Source organism: Barbus barbus (assembly GCF_936440315.1).
Source record: "Barbus barbus genome assembly, chromosome: 41".
In the NCBI taxonomy this organism is placed as follows: domain Eukaryota; kingdom Metazoa; phylum Chordata; class Actinopteri; order Cypriniformes; family Cyprinidae; genus Barbus; species Barbus barbus.
In genome coordinates this window covers 18,883,808-18,909,463 of record NC_136719.1, presented here as the reverse complement: position 1 = coordinate 18,909,463, position 25,656 = coordinate 18,883,808, and the positions used below count along the sequence as shown (strand labels likewise).

Here is a 25,656-nt window from a genome sequence, read left to right as displayed (position 1 = left end):
CACCAGAATTTTCCACAAGAATGGCGTGTTTGAGAATTCAGCTTGCAGTAAGTGGAGAAAGCGCGCCAACGAGATCGCAAACGTTACAAGAGACCTCCTGCGCATGCTTAAGGTATGTCTGTTTTTATTCAAAATCTTTGCTAATGTTTCATGTACTTCCTTTTGATATAATGTCTGGACACCTGCCACCAGCAAGAGGCACAAAGTTGTTCCCACATCCTTATCTGTTATCCTCCTGGAAAGTTTCGTATGTAAATTATTGCAGCATCGGTTTCTCTAGTAAACACTTTTAATTTCATTATTGTTCTTGTTTGATGATCAGGAACCAGTGGAGGACCATCCCTTGACTGCAGTGAATTGGTATGACAACGCGTTGTGCCTGGACAGCATGGAAAGGCTCTACTCCTTTTCTATCATATCTGCACGCGTCTTCTCATTTCTGGCATCCACAGAAGCTCCTAAAGTGGAGATGAAACAGTGTTAGATTGAGAGGAAAGAGTCAGTTGTGACCATGTTGGTCAAAACGTTCAAACAGCTTTTGCTGCTTCTACAAAGTTTCTCCTAGTGTTATAATAACATGGATTTAATAACATCTTGCGTTAACATTAAGAGTTCATGCTTGACATGAGGTGAACTATTTATAGAACTATTTATTGTGTTCTTATTTATTTCTATATTTATTGTACAATTTTATTACAATGTGCAACATGTTTTTAAATTAAACAGCGTGTTAGCTAATAAATATATCGACAAGTCAAGTCTTCTATTGTCTTCGTTCATGTGTATTGTTTGTTGAGGGAACAAAGAAATTAATTGAAGAACTAACATGAAGGCAAATTACTTTTACTAGTAGTACTCTAATCAACAAGGAAATGACTGAGCAAATGTGGTCAAATTTCCCAGTCTGGTCAACAGCTCTCTGTTAAAAGAGAGGGAAGATGTGATTTCCATAAACATTCATGCTACATTTTATGGCGGTATGAAGCTTCCTGCAAAATATGTCCCAAACTTTGAGACTCTGTCACCGCTCAGTTCTCTCAGGAACGTGCGTGTATTGTCCTGCCAAGAATGATGTCATAACTACAAAAGGGAACTTGGTTTACCAACAAACACACAACACAAGCAAAGACAGAGTTCACGTTATTTACTTATTCCAGCTAATACTGTGTTTTTTCCTTTTGACAGGAAAGACACATACGCAAGAACAACAAATTAATAATATATTCAAAGAAAAATTTGAACAAATAATAGAGTTCAAGCATCATCAGATATTTTCTGACATCACTGCTAAAATATTCAACTATTCTTATCAGTCTTCTCATTATGACATATGTGTGAAATTTTCCTGTGGTCACAGTATGTGAAAAGGAAGTAGGAATATTGCCACTACCAGTGAATCTATAAAAACTCTAGATATCATCTCTGATAACTTCTTTCACTCATTAAATATTTTTAATACAGTCTATTAATATTTTTAAAATGTTAAAAGTTTAATTGGTCAAATGTACAACATCAATATCAGTACTTGTGGAAGTGTAATAAAATATACTTTACTACAAACTACACTGTAAAAAGTGATAAGTTGACTTAACTTCAAAAAATTGTTGCCTTAAAATTATCAAGTAAATAATAATTGAAAAAATTAAGTTAAGTGAATTGTCAGGTTCATATAAGGCAACAGGTTTCCTCAATTTTTTGAAGTTAAGTCAACTTATCACTTTTTACAGTGTAGGAATTATGATGATACAAACATATTAAAAGATAAAAGTAATACAAACACAGTAAATTTTATTTCTTATTTCTTACTCTATATTATTATATTGATATATCTAGGCCATATTACTCTAATTATATTATAGGCCTATATATTTATATATAGAGAGAGATAATTTTTTTTCTCTTTTAGAAAAGTTAAGTTTTCAAAAATACATCATAAGAAAAAATGGAGAAAAATTACCCACACACACATAAACAAAATAGATATATGTGTAAATACTCATACAGATACAAACATAAAACCACAAACTGACCCTTCAAACATAAATGTTCAAATAATCATCAGAGTCAACTTCACAAATACACTGGTTTACTCCCCAGTTTTGATTGAACATCTGCAAATTATTTACCAACTTGTAATACTCTATAGTGCCAGATTTTTATTAATCCCTTTAAAATTAAAATAACATCAGTTGAGCCCCTATCAATCAATTTACTTTTTCTTGACAACCATATAGCCATCTTGGCTTGCCCAAATAAATCATTTAATAAGACATGACTCTACTGTACTTGGGTCCATAAATAAACATTTCAGGTGTAAAAACCTCCCCAAGTGTTTGACACCACTCCTCCAACTTATAAAATGACTGTTGTAACCTCACACAAGTAAAAAGTAAATTAAAAACTGTTCTGGTGTTCCACAAAACATACAGCCCTCCCCTGCCTGTGGGTCAAGGTGTGCTCTGTGTCTGTTCGTGGCTATTATACCATGCACAATCCTCCACTGCAAATCTCCAGGTCTTTTCTCAATAGGAGGTTTGTACAGGGTCCTCCAGCAGCCTTTGGGGAAAGAGAGAGAGCGAAAATGTAATTCTTGAAAATAAAATTATAAATGATCCTACATAGCCTAATCCTTACAAGCTGACATATCTAAACAAACTCCTACACAAAAATACCCTGGTAATATAATAATAATAATAATAAAAAAAAAAAAAAAAAAAACATACTAAAACAGTGAAATAAAAAATAAAACTAATTAAAATGCGTTTTAAAAATTAAATCCTCGTAGTAGTAATGGTCAGAGGGCGGAGAGGAGGATTTATGGCTGTGTTTCAAACCTAGTGCGCTGCTTGCTAGACATCTTCATCGGCTCTGCCCGGCACGCGCTTAGGATGCTGTCTACATAGGCAACTCTCTAGGTTTTCAAACACAGCCGCAGACTGTCTATTTCCTGGTTACTTCGCAAGGTGGGTGGCCGTCATTTGACAAAATTAGCTCTTTATTTACACTATTTAATGTACTTTAACTTGCATTTTTAGCAGTCTTAATTGCCTGTTTCATTTGTATTTCAAACATGGCCCTTTTTCATGGAGCCTTTTCTTCAGCTTTTATCAGCAGCGACTGAATACTGTTGAATCCACTAGCTGGATAGCTAACAGTGTTCGGATGACAAATCTGCATGAATGTTGTACATACTGTTATTAAGACCCCGCAAAGTCCATATTAGACTTGGTCGGTCGTATACACACCTAAATATACCACAAACAATTTATCGTCGCAGAGGTTAATGTTATAGCCTATAATTGTGATAACGAATGTGTCATTGTAAAGAGTGTGGTCTCTGTTAAAGGGCATCCTTGTTTGTTTTTTAATGGCTTTGGGTGTTTGCATGAAGTATATCACGGCTGTTGTTTTCGTGCAGGATGAATGTGGGCGTTGCTCACAGCGAGGTGAACCCAAACACGCGGGTGATGAACAGCCGGGGGATCTGGCTGGCCTACCTGCTGCTCACCACTGCCCTGCATGTGGTCCTACTCAGCATCCCTTTCCTCAGTGTGCCTGCGGTGTGGACACTCACCAATGTCATACACAACCTGGTCAGTCCATGCAAGAAGTCTTTAAAGGAATAGCTCACGCTAAAAAATAAATTTGCTGAAAATTTACTTACCCTCAAGCCATGCAAGATGTAGATGAGTTTGTTTCGTCATCTTCAACAGATTTGGTGAAACGTAGCAGTATATCAGTTGCTCACCAATTTAGCCTCAGTAGTGAATGTGTGCCATCAGAATAAGAGTCCAAACAGCTGATAAAAAACATCACAATAATCCACACAATTCCAGGCCATCAATTAGTCCCTCAAAGTCATCTACATCTTGGATGGCCTCAGGGTCATTAAATAAACAGCAAATTTTCATTTTGGATAAACTATTCTTTTATAATTATATTTCTCTCTCTCTCTCTCTCTCTCTCTCTCTCTCAATTCAATTCAATTCAATTAAAGTGTGCTTTATTGGCATGACAAAAACTATACATTTGTATTGTCAAAGCAATTGCAGCTGGGCTTCTTACAAATAGTGCATATATGTATTAACAGAAAGAAAAATAATAAAAATGTATAAAAGTATTTAGCATGTAGTACTAATGCATGTATATAAACTAGAAATAAAAATAAGATAAGGGATTAGACATATTTACAGAGGCAAAATGTACATCTAAGTAATATAATAGAGTAATATGGTTTAATATAATCTAGATGTGCTGGAAACATCAGATCAGGGCAGATTGAGTGTTTTCTCTTCTATGGTGACAGGCAAACGCATATTGAGCAGCAAACACACAGCAGTTTCTCCTGGTTTGAAAGAGTTTTAAATGTCGGATGGGTCTGCTGTATTTTATCAGAGAACACTGTCTGTATATCTGTGTATTTGGAGCATTCTGTTGGGAAGTGCAGTTCTGTTTCTGTCTGATTCAGATCACAGTGTGAACACAATCTCTGCTCCGGGGGCAGCCATGTTTTTCTGTGTCTGCCCATCTCTTATCATCAGCTTGTGTCCGCTGAGTCTGTATCTGGTCAATGTGCTTCTCAGCTTCTTATCTGACACTGTGTACAGATACTCTGTCATACTGTACTCTCTCTAGGGCCGAATAGCATTGCATTTTACTCTGTTGTTGTGTTTGGGTTTGCCAATGAGTGATGTAACTCTGTTTGATTTGTGCAGTAATCTGATTGATTCTGATGTTGTGATTCAGAGCATCAGTAGATGTTAGTGAAGCATCAGGACTGAAGCTCTGGATCAGCTGAGGGAAGAGGTTGCTTTCTTTGCTCATCTCTTGGTATTGCAGGGCTTTATAATGATATGATTGGGGGTCACTGAGTTTCAGATGTTTCCAGAATTTAATTGCTCTTTTTTTGTATCTTTATGATTAGAGGATATTTGCCTAATTCTGCCCTGCATGCGTTATTTGTTGTGTGCTGGTGCACGGGTAATATAGTTTTACAGAGTTCTGCATGCAGGGTCTCAATTGGATGTTTTTCCCATTTGGTGAGATCTTGATTTGGATTTGTCAGTGGACCCCACACCTCACTGCCATAGAGGGCAATGGGCTCAATTACTGATTCTAATATTTTCAGCCAAATTCTAATAGGGATTTCTATAGGACATTGTCTTTTTATGGCATAGAAGGGCCTGCGTGCTTTATCTCTCAGTTCTGTCACAGCATGGTTAAAGTTTCCTGTGGAAGTGATTGTCAAACCCAGGTAGTTGTAGTGTGATGTGTGTGTTATCTGGTTAGTGCCTAATGTAAATGTGTGTTGTGTTCCCTGGGATCTGGATCTTTTCTGAAATATAATAATTTGGTTTCCTTCAGGTTGACTGTCAGGGCCCAGGTGTGGCAGTATTTCTCTAGCAGGTCCAGGTTCTGCTGTAAACCATGTTGAGTGGGAGACAGCAGAACCAGATCATCCGCATACAGCAGGCATCTGATCTGTGAGTTGTGTAGAGTGAGGCCAGGGCTGCAGATCGCTCCAGACTGAGCGCCAGTTCATTGATATAAATGTTAAATAATGTTGGGCTTAAGCAGCAGCCCTGTCTCACTCCACGCTCCTAGGAAAGATACCCTGTACATTTGGTGCTGATTTTTACACCACATTTACTTTCAGTGTACATTGATTTGATAAGGTCATAGGTTTTATCTCCTATGCCACTTTCAATAATTTTGTAAAATAGTCCTTGGTGCCAAATTGAGTCAAAAGCTTTTTTGAAGTCGATAAAACATGCATATATTTTACCTTTATCTTGGTTAACATGTTTTTCAATTAGAGTATGTAATGTATAGATGTGATCAGATGTACGGTAATTTGGTAAAAATCCAATTTGACTTCTGCTCAGTACATTGTGTGTGATGATGAAGTCTAATAGTCGAGCGTTTATTATGCTACACAATAACTTTCCCAGGTTGCTGCTCACACAGATGCCTCTGTAGTTGTAGTCTCCGTTTTTAAAGATTGGTGTTATCAAGCCTTGATTCCAGATGTCAGGGAAGTAACCTACACTCAGAACCACATTGAATAGTTTTAGAATGGCCAATTGGAATTTACTGCTTGTGTGTTTTATCATTTCATTTAATATCCCATCAGGTCCAGATGCTTTTTTGTGTTGGAGGTTTTTGATTTTTCTTTAAGTTCTTTATCAGTTATTGGGAAATCTAATGGGTTTTGGTTATCTTTGATTGTTAATTCTAGTTTTTCCAATTGGTTGATTGTTTGAATTTGCTTACAGTTTGTGTTTGTTTGTACCTTATTAAACAGTGTTTGTCACCATTTGGATTGCCAATTCTTCATGATCAGTTTTTTCAGATTGTTCCAATTTTCCCAAAACTGGTTTGTGTTCACTGACTTCTCGATTATTGTCAGTTGTTTTTGGATGTATTGTGCTTTTTTGGTTCTGAGTGTATGTTTGTATTGTTTTAGTGTTTCACTGTCTCTGCATTATTTGGATCTTTGTGTTTCTGATTTGACAACGTTCTCAGTTTTTTGTGAATAGTTTGGCAGTCCTGATCAAACCAGTTTTTCACATTTTTGGGTATTTGATTTTTTCCATTTTTTGTTTTCAATTTGGATTGTTTTGCTGATTTTTCAAATATGTCATTTATATCTCCGACATCAAGATTGACACCTTCATTAGTGTGAGCATAGGTGTTATTCAGAAAGTTATCTACCAGCGCTTGTATTTTTTGGCTGCTAAGTGCTTTCTTATATTCTTCAGCGTTGTTTTCTCTCTCTCTCTCTCTCTATGGAGGAATAGTTCACGCAAAAATTAAAATTTGCTGAAAATGTACCCTCAAGCCATGCAAGATGTAGATGAGTTTGTTTCTTCATCTTCAACAGATTTGGCAAAATGTAGCAGTATATCGGTTGCTCACAAATTTTACCTCAGTAGTGAATGGGTGCCATCAGAATAAGAGTCCAAACAGCTGATAAAAACCATCACAATAATCCACACAATTCCAGGCCATCAATTAGTCCCTCAAAGTCATCTACATCTTGGATGGCCTCAGGGTCATTAAATAAATAGCAAATTTTCATTTTGGATAAACTATTCTTTTAAAATGATTTCTCTCTCTCTCTCTTTGGAGGAATAGACCACTCAAAATGAAAATTTGCTGAAAATGTATTCACCCTCAGGCCATCCAAGATGTAGATACTTTGTTTCTTCATTCGAACAGTTTTGAAAAAAATTTAGCAATATCTCAGTTGCTCACCAGTTCTCACCCTCAGCAGTGAATGGGTGCCATCAGAATGAGAGTCCAAACAGCTGATGAAAACATCACAATAATCCATAAGTAATCCACATGACTCCAGCCCATCAATTAGTCCATCAAACTCAGCTACATCTTGGATGGCCTCAGGGTGATTAATTAATTAGCAAATGTACAGCTTTGGGTAAACTATTTCTTTAAAAAAAAAAAATTCTCACTCTTAAAGAGAGAGTTCACCCAAAAATTCTGTCATTATTTACTCTCCCCCATTGTCTGTCCTTCATAGAACATTAAAGCAATAATAAAAGCATCAGCTAAATGACACATTCATAATTAGTAACATTAATAAAGCCACGTCAAGCTTCAGTAATTGTTATGTCTGTAGAATAAACATAAATTAGTTCAGTGGTCAAGTGTTAACTCACTTCTCTGCCATCTAGGCGATGTATCTGTTTTTACATACCGTCAAAGGCACGCCGTTCGAGACGCCGGACCAAGGCAAGGCACGTTTGCTCACTCACTGGGAACAGATGGACTATGGCGTCCAATTTACAGCATCAAGAAAGTTCCTCACCATCTCACCTATTGTACTGTGAGTCATATTCATATTTATGTAGTAACTGACAGAAATAGGACTATTTGCACTTACTAAACTGCTTTATTACTTCATCTTATAATCATTAATTGAAATTACTTATTTTTTTAATTACAATTCTATATCAACTTTTATTTTGTTTATAGCTTTATTATATTTTTATAATTATATAATATGTATTTCATGTTTTCAATTATATAGAATTTTTTGCAGTAAAAACATTACGTTTTATTATAATATTTACATTAAATGCTGTTATTTTTTTCATAGGTACATCTTGGCCAGCTTCTACACCAAATATGAAACCGCTCACTTCATAGTCAACACAGGTTCACTACTAAGTGTCGTCCTTCCTAAATTGCCTCAGTTTCATGGAGTTCGTCTGTTTGGTATAAATAAATACTGACATGACACTTCTGGCCACTCTTGGATGGGATGTAGCATCATGGAGATGAGATGAGATGACTGAAATTCCTTTATTCTCCATATGATGCTTCCTTGGTCCAAAGCCGTAAGGCCTTAAGGAGCCAAAACTGCACTGGACTGAAGTACACTATTTAAAATGCTCAGGTTTATTCAATCTGTGACGTTTCTTTTTTTAAATCCTGTCTTATGTCTGTAATTTCTCTTCATCATAATCTCTAGATTCATCACATTCAAGGATGCTTTTGCATCCAGACAATGTGCCATTGCACCAGACAATGTGCCAGTTATCGCCTGCTGATATTCTTTGCATAAACCTATTTGCCACAACAAGCTCTGTCACTGTGGGGGCAAAACATGATAGTTCTGAATTATAATATTCCGAGAGTTTTTGTCAGTGTTCTGGTGTATATATATATACAACTTGGACAACTGCAGTAAATAAATTGTTGAATTATTAGAAAAACTGATTTTGATCTTAATTTGAACTGTATTTTTCATTTAATTTCCTCCAAAAATGCTAAACGGTGATCTGTGACAATGTATGAAAGTGATATGAGAAACAATCTTAAAGTGCTCACTTAAAGTTTAATGCTTAAGTTTCTCGTAGAGCGCTGTTATATTAGTTTTCTTTGAATTCCTGTATTTATTTCATTTGTCATCATATCATGAAACGTTCCAATTTGAAACAATTGCCATAGTGCACATACATTATTGTTATAGATTTTTTAAATGTTCATGTCTGCATGGGTCATAGTTGTTAACAAAACAAAAGTGAAAGTATGCACAGTGGGGAACTAAAGTCTGAGACCACATTAAAAATGTAGTATTCAAAATCTAATTTACAGGTGGAAAGTTTTAGAACGTTTAAAAATTAAACATAAGAATGTAAAATGAAAAAGAAATAGTATATTCTGCAATTTTTACATCCTCCATGTTCATTTCTTTATGTGAAACGTACACAAGGTCAGATGTTGATAAGATGGATCGTTCTCAAGTAATGCTGAAAATCATCAAGTTTTAAACAAAGATGTGGAGTTCATACAATGCATTGAGACTAAATATTCGAATAATCTGAAATTCAATGTTTTGTTATAATTTGAATTTTTTTTTTTTTTACTATTGGACCCAATACAACATTTAAGCATCAGATTTCAGGTTTAGTATGTTCAGTTTTTTTTTCACTGGTATAATTTAAATGGCTCTTGCACAAGATAACTTCTCAGTCATAAAGCCATTTGGACTAATATTCAAAGGCTCAAATGTAATGATATGGAAATCACTGCATACATCAATATATATCAAATAAATGACATTTACAATTGCATGTGTCGCAGTATATGGCCCTCATTACTGAGTCACCGGTGTTTATTCCATATGATAAGCACAGCATTAAAGTCTGATGCTAGAGAGGATGGCATTAAGTTGCATCACATTGCACGGAAGCAATCATAATACTACAGGATCAATGTAACCACATGCGGATGAACAGTTAACGTGGGAATCCTCGCCTCTCGCCTATTGGATAACAACAAACCACACAGGTGAACAAGGAAAAGGTGTGAGAAAGAGCCACGAGGAAGCTAAACAAACACACACTCACAGCCTCGGTTGTGTCAGTCCGGTGAATATAGATACGAATTTGGATAAGTTGTGAAGGTGTACCGGGGGGAAATCCGTGAGTTTTACATGCTACACACCTACACATGGACGGGGCAAGCCCATCAGCGACTGAGATAAGCTGATAGCTGGACGGGAATACCCACCTACAAGCTCAGGTGTCTCCCAGCTGCATTTCAGGGAAGAGGTAGGAGGAGGGGAAGAGTGTCCTCGGCCCACCTATGCCACAGATTTGCCTAGCATATGTAATACACGCTGTCTATTTACCACGGAAGCACATGCAAATAGTATTCTGGCCCAGTGCGCTAGAATACTGAGGAATCGTGCTCGTGACACTAGGGGACCACCGCTGATGTCACTGCTGGAATGCAAACAGCATTTGCATGAGCTGCAGAGGAAGAACAGCAACAAGGAAGGCTGTGATATCTGTTCTTGCCCGCAACTTTAGCTTCAGCCTTTCGGATCCAAAACCAAAAGCTGAGGCGCTGCAGTGACAGAACAGACAATGCATCTGCTGTTTCTCGCAATTCTGCTTTCTGCGTGTTCCTGTTCCAGAGCCTGCTGTAAGAAAGGCCTGCACTGATCGATGAAGGTCAGCCAAACCACAGCATTTGTATAAAGAAAACCAAAAGGTGATGAGCCGTAAAACTGTGGTTAAAGAGGGACTGCGTCTTATTCTGCTGACGGAATATGGTTTTTACTGGAGAGGTGAGGAGGGAATGTAGAAATCAGTAAGCAATAATAAAAACGAGACAGAAAAAAAGTGAAAATTATTTAGCGGAACCTTATTCCGACTTAAGCCGATTTGTTTCTTAAACTGTTGAAAACGCATGAAATAAACTGTTTAAGAAGCATCTAACATGGTGATAGATAAAAAAGAAACAATAAATAAAAAATGGGAAAAATAATATTCCAATGTGTTTGCGTTACCCAGAAACTTTCTCTAGCAAAACATTTGCTTTCCTCCATAGGCTAGCAAAAATACTTAAATATAGTTTTTCACAAACGTTTTGCGAGCAAATGCACACTTTCTCGTGGCAACACAAGTTCTCGAAAGCATTCTCAAAAGCACTGAGTGGGAGAAAAAATATTTTCATATTTCTAGGAGCAAACGAAAGTTTTTTTGGGGGAACTCAACTTTTTTTATGAGAGAACATACAAGTTTTGCGTCCCCTTTAAACCTTTGTTCGCTCGCAAAAACAATGAAATTTAGTTTTTCAATTTAGCAAGTTTCTCGACGCAAAAAAATTAAAACATTATTTTTCCTCCGATTACATTTTCCCCATCACCATGTCCGTATAGGGGGCTTCGCACTATCGTGATGTTCAATAGATTAAATACAAAAAAAACTACTGATGATATATAAATATTCCAAAAATAATTTTAAAAATTAGTTTATGAAATCCTTTAATGGTGCTGATAAGGGGACTTTAAGCACAGAAAATATGTAAATCTTTAAAAGTTTCAACAATTACACTATGTGTAACAATGGCAGGTACAGCTATAAAAATAATTTCATTAGTTATATTTGCACTATCTAAAAAAAAATCTCATTCCGTAGTATTTCTTGCAAAGCACAGGAATACATCAACAGTGCCCTTTATAAATGTTAATTTTATGCTGCCACCAAGTGGCCACTACAAAGACGCACGTAACAGTTTCTGAACATGAGAGATTTGACCATATTTATTGGCGTACAAAGTAAAGCCAATACATGAAGACACACAGTATGTCTCTGCTTTTATTACTCATTTATAAAAAAAAATAATCCTTTGACCCTAAACAGACTTACAGCTCCAGACAGTGGCCACAAAAAACTATAACGTATGCACCTCTTCCGATCCACCATTTTAATATTCTAAACTTAAAAACAAAACACATAAAATACAGTCCATGTAATAACACAGCGTTCACAGTTCCCTCCTCACACAGGAAGTCTCTGCAGAATTTCGAACGCAAAGATTTAAGACAAATACAAACCGATCATAAGAAAAATAAATCAAACAACTTTTGGCCTTCCCCATGAGCCATGAAAACAACTGGGCATTTTCACTGTTAATAGTCCATTATGAATGCATCAGAGACCAAAGTCATGAATGAAAACCTCCAAAAGATACATACAGAAGAACAGTGAATGCTACACTTGAACAGATCTCAGATCCGCTTAAATTAAATACTTTCATATGCTTCATCAGTCATTTCACCCGTGTTGTTGAGTCGTGGAGATGCCATCTGGCTTCACATCATCGTCCGTCTCCCAGCCCTCCTCCTCCTCCTCCTGATTTTCTTCATCAGTGGAGAACAGCTCATCCTCAAAGAACGATCCGCCCAGCCCGTACTCCTGTGTATGAACCGACACCTCATTGGACAGCAGATGTGGAGAACCCTCAATGAAGTCTGCAAACCTGAGTGCAAGACAGAGTACTATTATTAGATGACAAAATCAAATCTGACTCATGACATTCTTTTTGTATATACATTTTTGGTCTTATTGAGCATGTTTCTTCAATATTCTGAAGCCAGAATTATACTAAAAGGCCTTTTAATTGCTAAATTATGACAATGTACAATATTGTTTACAACAGTTTTGATCTTGTTGATAATTTTGTGTATCCAATACGACACAGTAGGCTTTAAGTATGCAACCAAAATTGCATAATTTGGCATTTTAGGTTTCTCTAATGACATTCTCCATAAAAGGCATTATTTTATTAACACTATTTCCCCCGGTTTCACAGACAAGGCTTAAACCTAGTCCTAGACTAAAATGTAAATCTGAGCTGTTTCGACTGAAAGAAACTTGCACTGACTGATCTTAAAACATGTCAGTGTCTTTGTTTTGTCTTAAGATGCACACCAGTAATGTTTTTTTCTAAGGCATGTTTATAAAAATTACTTAAATGTCCTAATTGAACTATGGCCTAATCCTGGTTTAGGCTAAGCCCTGTCTATGAAACCGGGCCTTTGTTTTTCAAATATCCTGTCATACCTCTTAGGAGACTGGAGCCTGGAGACAGTCTTCCAGGTTTTCAACTCGGGACTGCTGCAATATGTCCTAAGCTCCTCCAGAGCTTTCTGAGTCTCCATCTCTGACTGTCTCTGGTACTCCTCTTCTGTCAGCAGACGGCGTGGCTCGAGTTTCTTTGGCTTCAGCTTCCTTCAGAGCATTTATTCAGCAAGAAGACAATGACTACGTTGCTCACCATATCCTTGAACAGCATTTATTAAAGTTGTATACTCACTGATAAAGCATGAAGACCTTGGTAAAAGGGTACTCCACGTTCTTGGAGCAGAATGCAGCTATCGTGATGGCCAGAGCCACTTGCTGGACCTGAATTCCAGCGTACACCAACAGAAGGCCGAAGATCTGCAGCGTCCAGGACAGGATGTTGATACTTCGCTTATCCACCAGGGGACCATAGCGGTAACACACTGCAAAACTGATGAACCCAACCACAATGGTATAACCTAAACATTTACAAAATAAAGAACAATCAGCAACTGATATACCTACAAGACTAGCATAAATTTAAAAAGTTTATTAAAATAGAACATGAAATCAAGTCATATTGAGCAAAATAACTCAAATGTTAATAATTAGTGTTGTCAAATGATTAATCGCATACAAAAAAGTTTTTGTTTACATAATATATGTATGTGTACTGTGTATATATAAATACACACACATGCAAGTATATATTTAAAAAAGATTTGTTTATATATGAAATATTTATAATATAAATTATATGAATATAAATATAGACATGCAAGTACACGTAAATATTTTCAAAATATACTGTTTGTGTATTTATATATACATAAATACACACATATATTATGCAAACAAAAACTTTTATTTTATATGCGATCAATCATTTGACAGCACTATTAATAATATTCCAATAAAATAAAAATAATAGGTTATTTGCACATGATGCCAAGGGGTGGCACGAAATGCAGATGGAGGGCAGGAAGTGATTTTCTACATAGAGTGCACTATCAAATGCCTATGTTTTATTGTTGTAGTTCATCAAGGGGGAAAATGAAAGAAATTTGACAGAAAAATGCAGGAAAAGTGGCTTGTAAACCTGCATTTGCGGTCGGGAGGAGCAGAGTCTGAAAATGCTTGTCTGTGCAGTAACCAATGTGTCAAAAGTCAATATAACTTAAATATGTGCCCACTAACAAAAAAGCTGTTTACCTTCATATTTTTTATGCTTTTGTTTCTTTTCTGGAGTGATAGGATGTCTGTGCCCGGTTGCATAAAGCACCTTAAGTGTTACACGGAGCAAGCAGGTTCAATCAAAGCCTTCTAATAAGTAACTATTGGCCACTTGATATTATAAACATTTTAATTTAGGCATTTATTCACATAAACATGGATCAAATTACATATGTAGCACATATCCAATGTGGTCAACAGTAGCGCAAATGTGAGTGCGTTGAACTTGCTCACATGTTTGAGCTTCCAAAAAAAAAAATAATAAAAAAAATAAAAAAAAAATAATATATATATATATATATATATATATATATATATATATATATATATATATATGAATCATAAATCATATGGATTAAATTTATGCCCTTCAATGAATGGACAGAAATTATGAGAGAATATATATATAAAAAATTAAAGATGAATGAAAGTCTTATTGTATTTGGAACAACATGTTATGCTGTTTTCTGTAAAAACTTGCCACTGTCTGTATTAACGTGTCCATAGCAACAATAAAATTTTACAACGGCAAAACGTGGATTGCTGGTTTCCATTACCTTAGAGAAATGTTTAAGGGATTATATGCAACACCCTTAAGTCATTCCCATAGGTAAGGGGAAATCAAGCAATAAGTGCAATACTTAAGGGACAACTTAAGGTGCTTTATGCAACGGGGCACTGGAGGACAAGTCGCTTACCACCAATAGTCTTTGTTACCGCCTCAATAGCAGGCAAATATTTCAATTCAGTACAAAAATCGCTTTATATCATAAGGAACATGTCCAACACATGATTTAGTTTTTTGTAATGGTGTTTAAACCAGTACAGTAAGGATTTTCCTCCATCTAGTCCATTCTGCTTTTCACTTCCTGCCCTCCATCTGCATTTTGCACATCATCAAAATCACGTGATGGCAAATAAGCTACAGTATACCATAAAAACAAAGGGCGTAATCATTTTTATTACATTTAAAAAAATATTTTTTACAAATCGATCAAATCCAGCGAATAGAAGTTTTATCCACATCCATTATTTCACACTGAATATTGTTTCACTAAGAAATGCTATACTACAAAAATAAATGTATTTTATGTTAGCCTTTATGCACATTAAAAAGATTTAACTTTTATTTATATTTAAAAAAAAGTCTAAATCAAAAATTCTTCTTAAAACCCAACTACCAAACCCAGGGTTGAATTACACTACAATGTTTTGATGGTTCTCTTACCGATAGCCAGATGCCAGTGATCTTTAAAAATTATTTGGAGATTCCTAAACACCAGCTGGATGACGTAGAGAGAAAAAGACCATCCGCCCATCAGCAGCACATAGAATGGGCTTTTCTACAGGCCAAGGAAACAAACATGTTGAAAATAAGACCAAAAGCCGAACAAAATCCTGAGGAGCTCAATGGTAGAGACTAGAGAGAAAGATGTTTAAAACACATTAAAGAATGTCAGGAATCTACCTTGGGTAGAAAACGGCCAATGACGAAGATGATGATGATGAGGGAGGCGATCATTCCAGTGCTCATGCCAGCAGAGTAGTAGAACACTTGACTCCTACAAGACAGATCAAGCACAGAGTTAACACTACGTCAAACAACCCAAATTGTGCCTCCATCCAAGAAAAGGAAGAGCAGAGTTGGCTAAAATTTTTGATTAAAGGAATAGCTCACTTTAATAATCATTTGTAATAATTTTACTCACTAGGGTAAGTGAATCTTCAGCAAATTTTCATTTTTGGGTGAACTATTCTATATAAACAGATATAGTGTCAATTACCTGCTCAGAGTATCTGCAAAAAAGAACAGTAACAGTCCAGCCAGAAAAACCAAAAACAAGTAGATGTCAAAATCTATAAGAGAAAAACCAATGTCAATCTCAAAATCAATATCACAGTCAAAGCATGAAGACTTTACAGCATGACTGGAATGGGTTTTCTGTTCCATTTTCTTTCTTTTAAAAATGTTTTCAACTCACGTCGACTAGGTTGTACTGTATAGAATGTCCAGGAATCTGAAGGGTCCACTCTAAAACAGGTCTTGTTAAAGAGACTGATGCTCACGGTGGTCTCATTGGTCTGTTCACGAACAAAGTACTGCACGAGTTTCCAGATGCTGAAATGCTCAAGCTCCTGCAGGTCCTGCTCATCATTAACCACCGTCACCTTCAGCTTTGTAGTGCTCCACACTCTCACCTGTCAATCAAATGGGAGGAAGGCGCCTACAATATTGATGCAAACATTACTTACGACATAAACAAGAGTCATAGTTAAAAGTCCTCTACCTGTATTCTAGTCCATGTTTCCCTCCATCCAGGAAGGATTGAATTATTGTAGCAAAAATGTTGTGCATCTTGTACTTTGATTTCTTGTCCATCTTTAACTTCTATAATGGAACGGGTGGCACCTGAAGGTGGATGAAAATAACAAGAGTCATACTTTTGGTGAATATATATATATACAGTTAAATATGCCATTAAGGGGAAAATAAAACATTTTATTTATGAAGTGTTAATTATTTTTTTCAATCAACAAAAAAAAAACGTATTTTCTGACATATCGTTATTTTCAAAAGGTCCGTTTTTTACAGCTTTAACAACATCTTACACACTTAGTACGCTAACAACACTTAGCTTTCTTAATTATCCTAAATCATTTAAAAGCAATATATCTCAAAACATAATATATTAAACCATAACTATTGCTTACCTGACGTTTGAGACAAATAAAATAAAAACAACACAGCAGTCAAGATTACTTTTAATCTGACGGTTTCGATTCCAAAACAACTTTCGGATTTCATTAATCCCGCCATCATGTCTTCTCGCGTTTCTTCGATGGTCGGAGTGACGTTACCGACGAGACTTGCGTGCTGAACAGCGCCACCTGCCGCACTGGAGGAAACAGCGCATCTGTCCGCTGCAACTCCTCTTTGCATCTACAGCAAAGTCAAAAAGGATCTTATAAAACACTGACTGAATCGTTCTCATTTGTTAAACCACTGTTTCTATTCAAATTGGGATACATGTTAAAATATTTTTGATGTGATATTTTACACTTATAATCTATAAGGCAATCTATAAAACAGATATAGGCTAATATATAGTTCTTAATTTATATTCTATAAAAATGCATTAAAAAACAGCACTTTGCAAATAAAATGTCTTGCTTTAATAATAAAGAAAACCAAAAAAAACAAATTTTATAAATTTATTAAAGTTTTTCCATCACATTTCTTGTGATTCATTTTAAACCGTCGTTACAAGCATGACAGACACTCAGCTTCACTAACCCTATTAAACAAGTCATGGCACAGCCGTTTTTCTGCCCTGCGCCAGACTGTCTTTTCCTGTTGTGGTTTCTCATAATCCCATCCTTTGTCTTTAAGGCTCTTGCCCTAATTACCACTTGAAAGCACTTACTTCCCTCTCTAAGAGCATTCAGCTTCCTTACGTCAAGCAAATCCTGTTTTGTCCATGAAATGGACTAAATCAAATAAAACATTTCAGAAGACATTCAATTCACTTTACAGAGCATAAACATACCGATCTCTTCCACTTAAGGGTCTACATCGCTTTCACCTTTGTCATCATTACATCCAAGCAGCATGAATTCATGTGACCATATCACTTGCAACTTGCTGAAGAGTGAATGATTCATTTTGAATTCATATGAATTTTTTCAATCAAAGCAAAATACTGTATATACAGATATATATGAAAGTAAAAAGAGATGCATGTCTTTCTTATAGCTGTAAATCACTAATGCAAGATGAAAACTCCACTTGAACACAAACTCAAAGAGAAGATGTTTACAACAATTGAACAATTTACAGCATGACAGGTAAAGCTGTCCAGGGCAGATGTATTGTCCATTTTTTAATTAGCATCTGGATATGCAGCATTAAATGGTCCATAAAGATACAAATAAAGTACAAATTCTGGGTCAGAGACTGCGTCAACCCCAGGCTCCTCCTGGATGGAAATCTGGGACAACTGAAGCAGCAGCGGAGAAAGGGGTGGAGTATCCCACAGTGAAGTTCTGCAGACCCAACATCAGACATTTCCAACTGTAGCGAAGAGCCTTTCCTACGTTCTGTAAAACAAACAGAATGTTAAAAATTAAACATACTGAATATATAACAAATGTATTGCCCAAAAGGATTTGTTGAAATTTGCCAAAAACCCTCAGGCCATCCAAAATGTAGTTGATGATTGTTTCTTCATTGGAACAGATTAGGAGAAATTTAGCACTACATCACTTGCTCACCAATGGATCCTCTGCAGTGAATGGGTGCCGTCAGAATGAGCATTTGTAAGAAACTAATCAAGCAAGGCATTTTAACGGTCACTTCTGGCCAAAACGTTCCTAAACAGTCACTTCATTCAGTAAAAAAGTCCATCCCCTGTTGTCCTCTCACATCCACATATTTGTTTAGAGCAGTTTTGGACCGTTTTTGCTTGTAGATGGTCCTTGATTTGTGCATAATTCTCTCCTGATTCGGATGAGACGATTTTTTTTTTTCACTGGAGAAAGCAATATTTTGGATAGCGGCCTGGAGTAATGTGGATTACTTGTGGATTATCATAATGTTTTCAACAGCTGTTTGGACTCTCATTCTGACGGCACCCATTCACTGCAAAGGATCCATTGATGAGCAAGTTACGTAATGCTACATTTATCCAAATCTGTTCCAAAGAAGAAAAACTCTTCTACATCTTAGATGGTGTTAAGCGGAGTAAATTTGAGCAAATTGAAATTTTTGGGTGAACTATTAGTAGCTTTGCTTTTCTTTTATTACAGAAATCCATTTTACATGACATCTAAAATTTTATATTAAAAATAAATCAAATTAAATGGAATTAATAGAGAAAGTATTGCATGACAAAATGCTTGTTCTATCTGGTCCCCTTTTTATTACTATACTCTCCAATCTTACTATTGGATAGCACTGTTGGGTTGTGTTCTGGGGGGTTTAGGTAGGAAAAATATCTTGATGGTTTGTATTTCCCCTGTTTGTTTGCTGCTAGTTTTTAATTTCCAATTTTAATTCAGGTTGGTTAATACTTTATTTCATTAATTCTTTATTTAAAATGATGTTTTGTTTTTAGATAAATGACTTAAAGTGTTTAGGCATTTGGTATATCTGAGCAGCAAATCAAAATCATTTAAACAATTGGATTGAAATGCAGTATACAGTCCCTTTGAAAAAAAAAAACTATTTTAGGACCAAGGCAACACAGCTTCATTCACATATCCAGGAGGTTTAGCCTGTGCCAGCAGCAATGTTACAGAATTAAGACTTTGAGTGGTTTAAATACCTAAAGGATTTCCAAGTAGACAATTTAGCTGGATTAAACACTAGGCTTTATCATTTTAGACTGTAAACAGCATGCAGTTTTGTGGCTTTACGTTAGTGACTGTTTCTCTGTGTGACAACAGGTCAGAAACAGGATGCAATGCTTTATCTTGCGAGAGGAAGTTTCTGCTGCTTGACAATGGACCACTGCATGTGAGCTGAATGACCCTCTCCCTCCCAAATAAATAAATAAATCTCTGACTACGTAGGCCTAGCTGTATTTCAGGTCAACTAGAAAAGGTCTCCATATGGCCAAAAACGCATGAACAAAATCAATACATGTGTATTTATGCTTTGCAAACATAAAAAGCTGGTTGTCTGACATGATTTAAAATGTTTTGAGTCTCAAACATAAATTTGCATAAAAAAAAAAAAAAATAAAAAAAAAAAAAGGAAAATCTGTACCATTTATGGTTGTGGCCATGGAGGAACAAAGTGGGCCAGCAACATAAAATCCTTATTGTTATACTTTGCATTATTGAAAATCTGACCATAAGCACCAAACCTGATCGAGTTACTTGTGAATGCTTTGGAAAAAACAGTGATGCTTTGTGGATTACAGTGAGATGTTTACTAAAGATACTCCATTTACTCACGGTCTCATCAGTTTTAATTGGCTAAGTCTGATAAGGAAACAGTCTAAGACGCCAGACAGGTTACCCGTTGATCTTTGACCCAGTCTAACACTGGGTCAGCAAATTCACTGAAAAAGTCATGTACTTGTTCAGAAAATAATTTATATGGTTTTTATATACAAAGAATCAACTGAAGTGGGAACTGTATATGATTTCATATTCAAAATTTCCTGGTTATTGCAAAAACATTGTTTTTGAAAGCATCTTTTCATTAGACGTAATTAATTAAACACACATGACAGATTTCTGTTGTTTAATGTCACCCTTTTACTCATAAACAGGACACTACTATTCTGAAACTCAATGTTTGTACGATTTTAAATCAGAAAAACACCATTTTGACAAATCTGAAGAATTATGCTAAGAATTATGCTATATCCTCAAATTTGTGCAACAGAAAAATCAACAACACCTGCAAATAAAATTAATCCGAACTGAATAGTTGATATCTGAGCCGCAAGAATTACAAACCACAAAAATAACAAATTTACCAATGGCAACGGTTTTACTGTTTACTACTGTTTTACTGTTGGAGTGTAAACTATACTAGCCAATAATAAGTAGGCCTAGTAATGAACAGGTAGGCCTGCTTGGGATTTTCTGTATCCCAATAGTACAACATGAATACTAATGGAAAGTTACTAGTGAAAATTAAAAATATATATATTTTACTTAAAATAGTATTTTATTTATAGTAGCAATAATAACATAAAAATACTAGTTAGTCTACATGAATAAAAGTTAGTTTAACAAAGGTCTGTAGACTGTTATATTATTTTTGGAGCAGAAAAAAATAAAAATAAAATCAACAGTACATTAGAAGTTCAGGGTCAGTAAGATATTTATTTGAAATAAATTAATTAGAAAATAAATGTAGTTGTTAGAAACCAGATCAGTTTCTACAAAAATATTTAGAAAGACAACTATTTTTTAACATTGATAAGAAATGTTGAGCACCAAATCAGCATATTGGAATGTTTTCTGAAAATTCAGCTTTGCCATCACAGGAATAAATTACATGAATTATATTCAAATAGAAAAACATACATTTTAAATGATAATAATACTTCAAAATATTATTGGTTTTACTGTGTTTTTATCAAATAAATGCAGCTTTGGTGAGCATAATACACTTGTTTTAAAAACATTTTAAAAGTCTTATGGAGCCTTAGGCTAAGAAAGGTTAGGCTATAAACATCAGCTACATAAAGAAAAAAAATTTGTGAAATATTTAGTCCACAAGGTATAAGGCTAATATTCATCTTACCTTTCTGTATTTTTTATACTTTTCTTTATTTTTAGCATTCTTTTCCTCCTTTAGTTTGTGTTGGCTGTCGTCTTCCACTAAAGACTCGTATGGAGATCTCTCTGGCAGTAAAGTGAAGCGCAGATCTCTGGGCCTCTTCTCCGCCGGCGGATCGAGGATCTGCTCCGGTGCGCCGGGATCGACCTGCCGCCTGTATCTGCCGGCCTCAAAGAGGCCAAGCCGCGGGACACAGAGAGACTTGGGCTTCATTGTCTTCACCAGGAACGTGTTCCTCGTGCACTCTGATCAAGCTCTCAGGACTGCATAAGCACATCCTCTTGGAGCGGCTCCACAGTGTTCGGGTTTGGCTGGACTCCAGCTCTGATTGGACTCACATCACCAGGTTCACAGCAGGTGGGCGTCTGAGAGACTGGAGCGCAAACTCTCGTTGACAGTCCGGGGTCAGTGAAGTATATTTAAATCTAATTTAATTTTCATTCTATTGAACTAATGCTACATATAGAGCACCAAAGCCAACCAAACATAGCCTATTGTGTGTGTGGGGTGGAAATCATTGATTAATTCAATCGATTGATTTAGATTAGAGCATGCTGGCACTTTCTAAAAAAAAAAAAAAAAAAGTAGTCAGTGAAGGAAATGATTCAGAAATTGTAGATGTAGATCAACTTCAGAAGGTCATACTAAATTTTAAATGAGCTATTTTATTATTTTGGTCTAAAAACGGTTTAAAACTCTGATTTGTTTGACTTTGCAATTCATGTCAATATGAAGCTATTAAAAAAAGATTAAAAACAAACAACCAATAAATAGGCTAAATAGATTATTGTAAATTTAGGATATGGATTGCAAAATTAGCCTCTCAGTTTGGTGAGCCCATATAGCCCATTTCCCTTTCTTAAAATAACTTAACATGCTATTAATTTTATTAAATTAAATGAGTTATTTCTAGAAACAGTATTTTCTTAAGGGTCAGGGGACACTAAAAGTACCATATTTGTTGAATGTGTAGCCTACTTTTTAAAATAATTTAATCTATTTTTTTAAATCATTAACACAAGCAAAATGTAATTTTCCTACAAATAACATAAAACGTTACAGCAAAGTTATAAACAAATGAAATTGACTGAAATGCCGCTTGCATCTGTTTTTGTAAAGACAGACCAGCATGTGGTGCAAAAGCCTGACCCAGCGCAGACCCGCCCCTTTGTGACCACGTGATCATTGACTGACAGGAGTGACATCACTGAAGCGAAAGTAGTATGAGCGACACATTTGGACATCATACTCGGCTTGTTCGTAAGTACACATAGTTTCTTAAATAACTAGGATAAAAGGTTTTGTGCTTGTCTTAAACTCATTAGGTGAATTGAACTTTAAGGGTTAAAATTTATATTTCAAATTTACAGTGGATGATGGTCATTACATTGACTGTTAACTGAATGCTAATTAATTAATAATACTTTTATTTTTTTCCTTTTTTGGATTTTTAGTAGTGTTTCTAATCTACTTTATGTTCCGTTTTAAACGCTCTCATTAGTCTCTGGTAGCACAATTAGGCTATCTGTATTTTACTCAGTCCAGATACCATATCATCAGCATCACTGTGGTACAAAAGTGAATGAAATAATAGATTAAATTTATTACGCTTGATATTAGAAGGCAAACGTTCTTTAATTGGATTACACCTACTTTAGACTGACAATGACAACAAGGGTGGCAATAAAAATGGCAAATTCTTTAACTGGGTGTGTTAGTTACAAACTATGTGTTTACTGTTGTCGTCATTTTTAGCTTAAATTACACAATGGTATATTTCAAAGCAAAAATTGCATACATAACACATCAATCCAAAGTTTAGTTCATGATTTGGCAACCTGTTTTGTTACTGTTATTTTATGAGTAGTTCAAGATATATGTGTGATGCAAGTACCAGTGGTGATTTTTTTTGGCATGTGATGTTCTCAAAATCACATGACATTAAGTGTACATGGATATACAGTCATGTTTATCTGCTTATATATATATATATATATATATATATATGTATGTCATGGCCAAAAATATCGGCACCCTTGGTAAATATGATCAAATGCGGCTGTGAGAATGAATCTTCATTGTTAATCCTTTTGATCTTTTATTTAAAAAATTCACACAAATCTAACCTTTCATTGGATAATAATAATTTAAAATGGGGGGGGGGGGGGGGGGGGTATCATTATGAAATAAATGTTTTTCTCTAATACACATTGGCCACAATTAATGGCACCCTTTTATTCAATAGTTTTAGAAACCTCCATTTGTCAGTTTAACAGCTCTACATTTTATCCTATAATGCCTGATGAGTTTAGAGAACACCTGACAAGAGATCAGAGACCATTCCTTCATCCAGAATCACTCCAGATCCTTTGGATTCACAGCTCCATGACGGTGCTTCTTCTCTTCAGTTCACCTCACTCATTTTCTACAGGGTTCAGGTCAGAGGACTGGAATGGCCATAGCAGAAGCTTGGTTTTGTGCCCAGCGACCCATTTTTGTGTTGTTTTTGAGGTTTGTGTTTGGATTATTGTCCGGTTGGAAGATCCAAACATGGTCCATTATAAGACTTCTAATAGAGTCAGTCACTTGTTGATTTATTATCTGTTGGTATTTGATAGAATCCATGATGCCATGTGTCTAAACAAGATGTCCAGGATCTCCAGCAGAAATATAGGCCCACAACATTAAAAACAGAGCAGTATATTTCATTGTATACATGGGGTACTTTTTATCCATGTGTTCACCAAACCCATCTTGAGTGTTTGCTGCTAAAAAGCACATTTTTTAGTTTCATCTGACCATAGAAGCCAGTCCCATTTGAAGTTCCAGTCCTGTCTGATAACTGAATATGATGGAGTTTGTTTTTGGATGAGCTAGGAGAATGTTTCTTGAAGCCCTCCCAAACAACATGTGGTGATGTAGGTGCTGTTTGACAATTTTTCAAATGTTTGACAAGGTTTTCTGACCCCGAGACTCAACTATTTTCTGCAATTCTCCAGCTGTGGTCCGTGGAGAGTCTGTAGCCACTCAAACTCTCTTTCTCACCGTGCATTAGGACGATATAGACACATGTCCTCTTCCAGGCAGTTTCATAACATTTCTGTAGATCGGAAATTCTTAATTATTGTCCTGATGGGAATTTTCACTGCTCTAGCTCCTTTCTTAAAGCCACTTCACTAATTTGTGAAGCTCAATTATCTTTTGCTGCACATCAGAAATATATTCTTTGGTTTTTCTCATTGTGATGGATGATCCCTCCTATTTATATTTCTGTGAAACAGAAAGCCATGGCTGGATAATTTCATGTTCATAATCACCCCGGAGTGCTCAAAATTGTGAATATGAATGGGAATATACTTCAGAGATATTTTACTCATTAGAATTTCTAGGGGTGCCAATAATTGTGTCCAACGTGTATACACTCTCTGAAGATAACCTGTTCTGGAGCAGGTTATGTTCCAGGGTTAGTTCACTTCAGAGCCACCAGCGCATGCATCAGCGCATGCATACTGACCAGCCTTCAGTGGTGATTATGAACATAAAATTATCCAGCCATGGCTTCCTGTTTTACAGAAATATAAATAGGAAAGCCCAAAATTCCCTTAATTATCCATCACAATGAGAAAAACCAAATAATATATTTCTGATGTGCAGCAAAAGATAATTGAGCTTCACAAATTAGTGAAGTGGCTTTAAGAAAAGAGCTAGAGCAGTGAAAATGTCCATTTCCACCATCAGCGCAATAATTAAGAATTTCCAATCAACGTAAAATGTTATGAAACTGCCAGCACCTACATCACCACAACCATCAATTAGTTGGCGATATGCACCAAGCATGTAAACGACCATTGAACAAAAGAAGAAGAACGAAACTTAGAAATTTAGCGTCCGTTTCCATAGTGACTCGTCGATTCGTCGCTCTATTGAGAATGTGTTGTCTTAACCAGAAACAAACTCTGAATTGAACGAACTTACTCCCAGACGTGTTTTTGGAGCCACATACCTCGAGTAAGCAACTGAAAGTTCAGGGTTTTAAGTTCAGCTGACAGCAAGTTAACTGTGCTTTCTGGAATACACCCCAGATGTTTTATTTTTAAATCCTTTATTGATATTTTTCTTATTGTTTTTCTATTATGAATTACTGAGCACAGATAATTCAATTGCACTGCATTAGTTTTGGTTATACAAAGCCATGCTTTCCTTTTGATACCAATATGTACTATGTACAGCTGTTTTTCAAAA

The 25,656-nt window shown here is 35.8% G+C and overlaps 3 protein-coding genes across 3 annotated transcripts; 1 reads left to right on the top strand and 2 right to left on the bottom strand.

The window, feature by feature from the left end:
- The first annotated feature begins 2,781 nt into the window (after window positions 1-2,781).
- LOC306860823 (ORM1-like protein 2) lies at window positions 2,782-9,598 on the top strand. Its single transcript, XM_079402767.1, has 4 exons — window positions 2,782-2,963; window positions 3,419-3,593; window positions 7,695-7,846; window positions 8,120-9,598. Exons 2-4 carry the CDS (start codon window positions 3,420-3,422, stop codon window positions 8,253-8,255), a joined length of 462 nt encoding a protein of 153 aa, XP_079258893.1. The 5' UTR covers window positions 2,782-2,963; window position 3,419; the 3' UTR covers window positions 8,256-9,598.
- A 1,686-nt stretch (window positions 9,599-11,284) lies between these two features.
- Window positions 11,285-16,959, bottom strand: LOC306860372 (nuclear envelope integral membrane protein 1-like). The gene is made up of 9 exons (XM_079402039.1): window positions 16,827-16,959; window positions 16,403-16,524; window positions 16,097-16,313; window positions 15,899-15,971; window positions 15,583-15,676; window positions 15,343-15,457; window positions 13,135-13,360; window positions 12,882-13,049; window positions 11,285-12,297 (listed from the first exon to the last, which is right to left on the bottom strand). Exons 1-9 carry the CDS (start codon window positions 16,933-16,935, stop codon window positions 12,093-12,095), a joined length of 1,329 nt encoding a protein of 442 aa, XP_079258165.1. The 5' UTR covers window positions 16,936-16,959; the 3' UTR covers window positions 11,285-12,092.
- A 310-nt stretch (window positions 16,960-17,269) lies between these two features.
- LOC306860706 (uncharacterized protein) lies at window positions 17,270-21,681 on the bottom strand. Its single transcript, XM_079402539.1, has 2 exons — window positions 21,379-21,681; window positions 17,270-18,212 (listed from the first exon to the last, which is right to left on the bottom strand). Exons 1-2 carry the CDS (start codon window positions 21,625-21,627, stop codon window positions 18,075-18,077), a joined length of 387 nt encoding a protein of 128 aa, XP_079258665.1. The 5' UTR covers window positions 21,628-21,681; the 3' UTR covers window positions 17,270-18,074.
- Window positions 21,682-25,656: the final 3,975 nt, after the last annotated feature.